The 2424-nt window shown below is 35.7% G+C and overlaps 1 protein-coding gene across 1 annotated transcript in view; it reads left to right on the top strand.

Moving 5' to 3' along the window:
- SYT10 (synaptotagmin 10) overlaps positions 1-2424 on the top strand; it is a 66662-nt gene that overhangs the window by 52023 nt on the left and 12215 nt on the right. Inside the window, exon 5 of the mRNA XM_019625665.1 lies at positions 926-1097. Coding sequence (XP_019481210.1) covers positions 926-1097 — 172 coding nt within the window. The remainder of the gene's footprint in view (positions 1-925; positions 1098-2424) is intronic.

Below are 2424 nucleotides of genomic sequence, written 5' to 3'. Positions count from 1 at the left end.
CCCAAAGCCATGGCTTCTTTTTATACAAAAAAAGGAAGGCTTTAAAAGAAACTGTTGTATAATACCATGTAATTTTCTATAGTGTTGTAAGTTGTTATACTTAAGGTGGCAGGAGTAAAAAGGTAGCGAGATCAGTCAACTGGAGCAGAACTTGTTAACAATTATGTGATCCCTTTGGCCCATAAAAATATAGCCCAACTAAATTTTTCTCTTTCCATTTGGCATCACATAGTTAATGTCATGATAAGAATCTTCCTTGTGGCCATCTTTAAGCCAAATGTTGCCTTTTCTGTTGTATACCGTTGAACATTTAATAATGATTTGTAGTGACCACTTCTTCAGTCTGAGCTCCTTTCAAGCACCAGCTCTGTAATTGTAAAACGAAACCTCTAATTTTAGTACCTTTTTCAACAATTGAAGAAAATTCCAACTAATGTAGTTTTTGCTTTCCAATTTCTGCTCATTATGATCATATATACTTGTTTGGATATAATGTCACTCTTTCACCAGTCTTAGTATTCTTATTCTAAATCATTTTGAGGGAAATAAACTTTAATACAATTATTTTTACTTGTTAGGGTTACATTCCCTAGAAATCACTTCTAATAAAATGCGTCTTCAAATAGCTATGGCTAAAAGACACATAGCTCTGGACTGGCTCTTGATAAACTAGTGAGTTTTCTCCATTGTATTAAAACTAGTGAGATCAAATTAATTCTTCTCTAGTTCATTCACGATAAATGTTTCAATTTAAAATAGGCAGTCAGAGAGTCTGTTGTCCCCAAATAAATTATCTGAATTTAAAACTGGTAATACCAAAGGGTTTGATATACCATTTTTCTTACTTTGTAACAATTAACTACAGTTTTATTTATGCTTTGGTACCATTTCTTTCATTTTAACAAAATTACCTTCCCACTCCTAGATCCTTACGTCAAAGTGTCTCTGATGTGTGAGGGTCGAAGATTAAAAAAGAGGAAAACAACTACAAAGAAAAATACTCTAAACCCAGTGTACAATGAGGCCATTATTTTCGACATCCCTCCAGAGAATGTGGAGCAGGTCAGCCTCTCCATCGCAGTCATGGATTACGATCGGTATGTGCATCTCTCTACTCACTGAAGAAACAAACATGTTTAGTCATCTGCAGACTCAGTTCAGCTTTTCAGGTTATTACCTGCCACACAAGTTTTAATATAAATTGGAAGAGGGAAAAATTATTCATTCAGAACCCATTTTTTTTCCATGTTATAATGTTTCTTTTTAATTTCTTCTTCTCCAAAAGAAGTCATGCTTAAGTTGAGAACAGAGAACACTGGGGCTGGTAAGAAAGAATGGGTGCAGAAGCAGTATGGGATATGTTATAGGAAGCACTCTTGTGAAGCCTTTTCAGAGGAACAACAGAAATCACAACGGAGTTTCTCATGAATATAATGATTCTTATCAGAGCTCTATTATTAACAAGCCGTGNTTTGTTTGAATAACAGGAATAAAAAAGGCTTGTGTGTGTGCATTAGAGTGAGCTGAGCAGGAGAGGCAAGATATAAAGTTAGAGAGATAGGTAAAGTCCACATAGAGACTTACATGTACAACCTTTTAGTGCATGGTTCAAACTATGACATATTTAACAATTGGAGGGGGTGTTCTGAATAATTACACAAGAACAATAGGTACAAGCCTGGAATTTTCCAGGTACACCAGGATTTACTGTTACCCCCGCTTATATCCCAGGGTAAAGGGTTCGAATTTTATTCCAGTAGAGTTGTGAGCCCTTCGATGATTTTAAGCAAGAGAGTGAAATAATTTGATTGGCATTTCACGAATGATCACTTCGGCTGCTGGTGAAGATCAACTTCTGAGATAAGAGATCAATTTTAGAGACTAATTAAGTAATCCTGGCAAGAGGTGATAGTGCCTTGCATGATAATAATAGAGCTGAAAAAAAAGTCACAGTTTTGGGGTATATTTTGTAGATAGTGCAGACAAAACATGGTTTGGATGTGGTGAGGGAAAGAGAAGAGTAAAAGTGACTGCTAGGTTTTGCCTCCAGACTCCATTTGGCACGATTTGGCAAGACTGACAGAAGAATTGGTTTTGGAAGATGATGGGGAATGAGTGGAGTCAGCAGAGGGATTTTGACTGTATTAGGTTTCAGATTCCTATTAGAAATACAAATGGAGATGTCAAATAAGCAGCTGGGATAGACTCACTTTTCTTCCTCTGTTTAGAACAGCTTTCTTGCAACGTTATCTGCCTCCTTCATAAAACAATTTCAAATGACATTCAAATATTCTATTAAAGTGATTTTTCACTCAACATCTTCAATTATATTTTGTTTCCACTATCTAGTGTTTGAAATGGCTAACAATACCTATTGCCTTTCTAGGAAAGTATAGACCTGGGTGAAATCATGTTTTCCCTTTG

Source organism: Hipposideros armiger, unplaced genomic scaffold (assembly GCF_001890085.2).
Source record: "Hipposideros armiger isolate ML-2016 unplaced genomic scaffold, ASM189008v1 scaffold_638, whole genome shotgun sequence".
Taxonomy (NCBI): Eukaryota; Metazoa; Chordata; class Mammalia; order Chiroptera; family Hipposideridae; genus Hipposideros; species Hipposideros armiger.
This window is presented reverse-complemented; position numbering and strand designations above follow the sequence as displayed.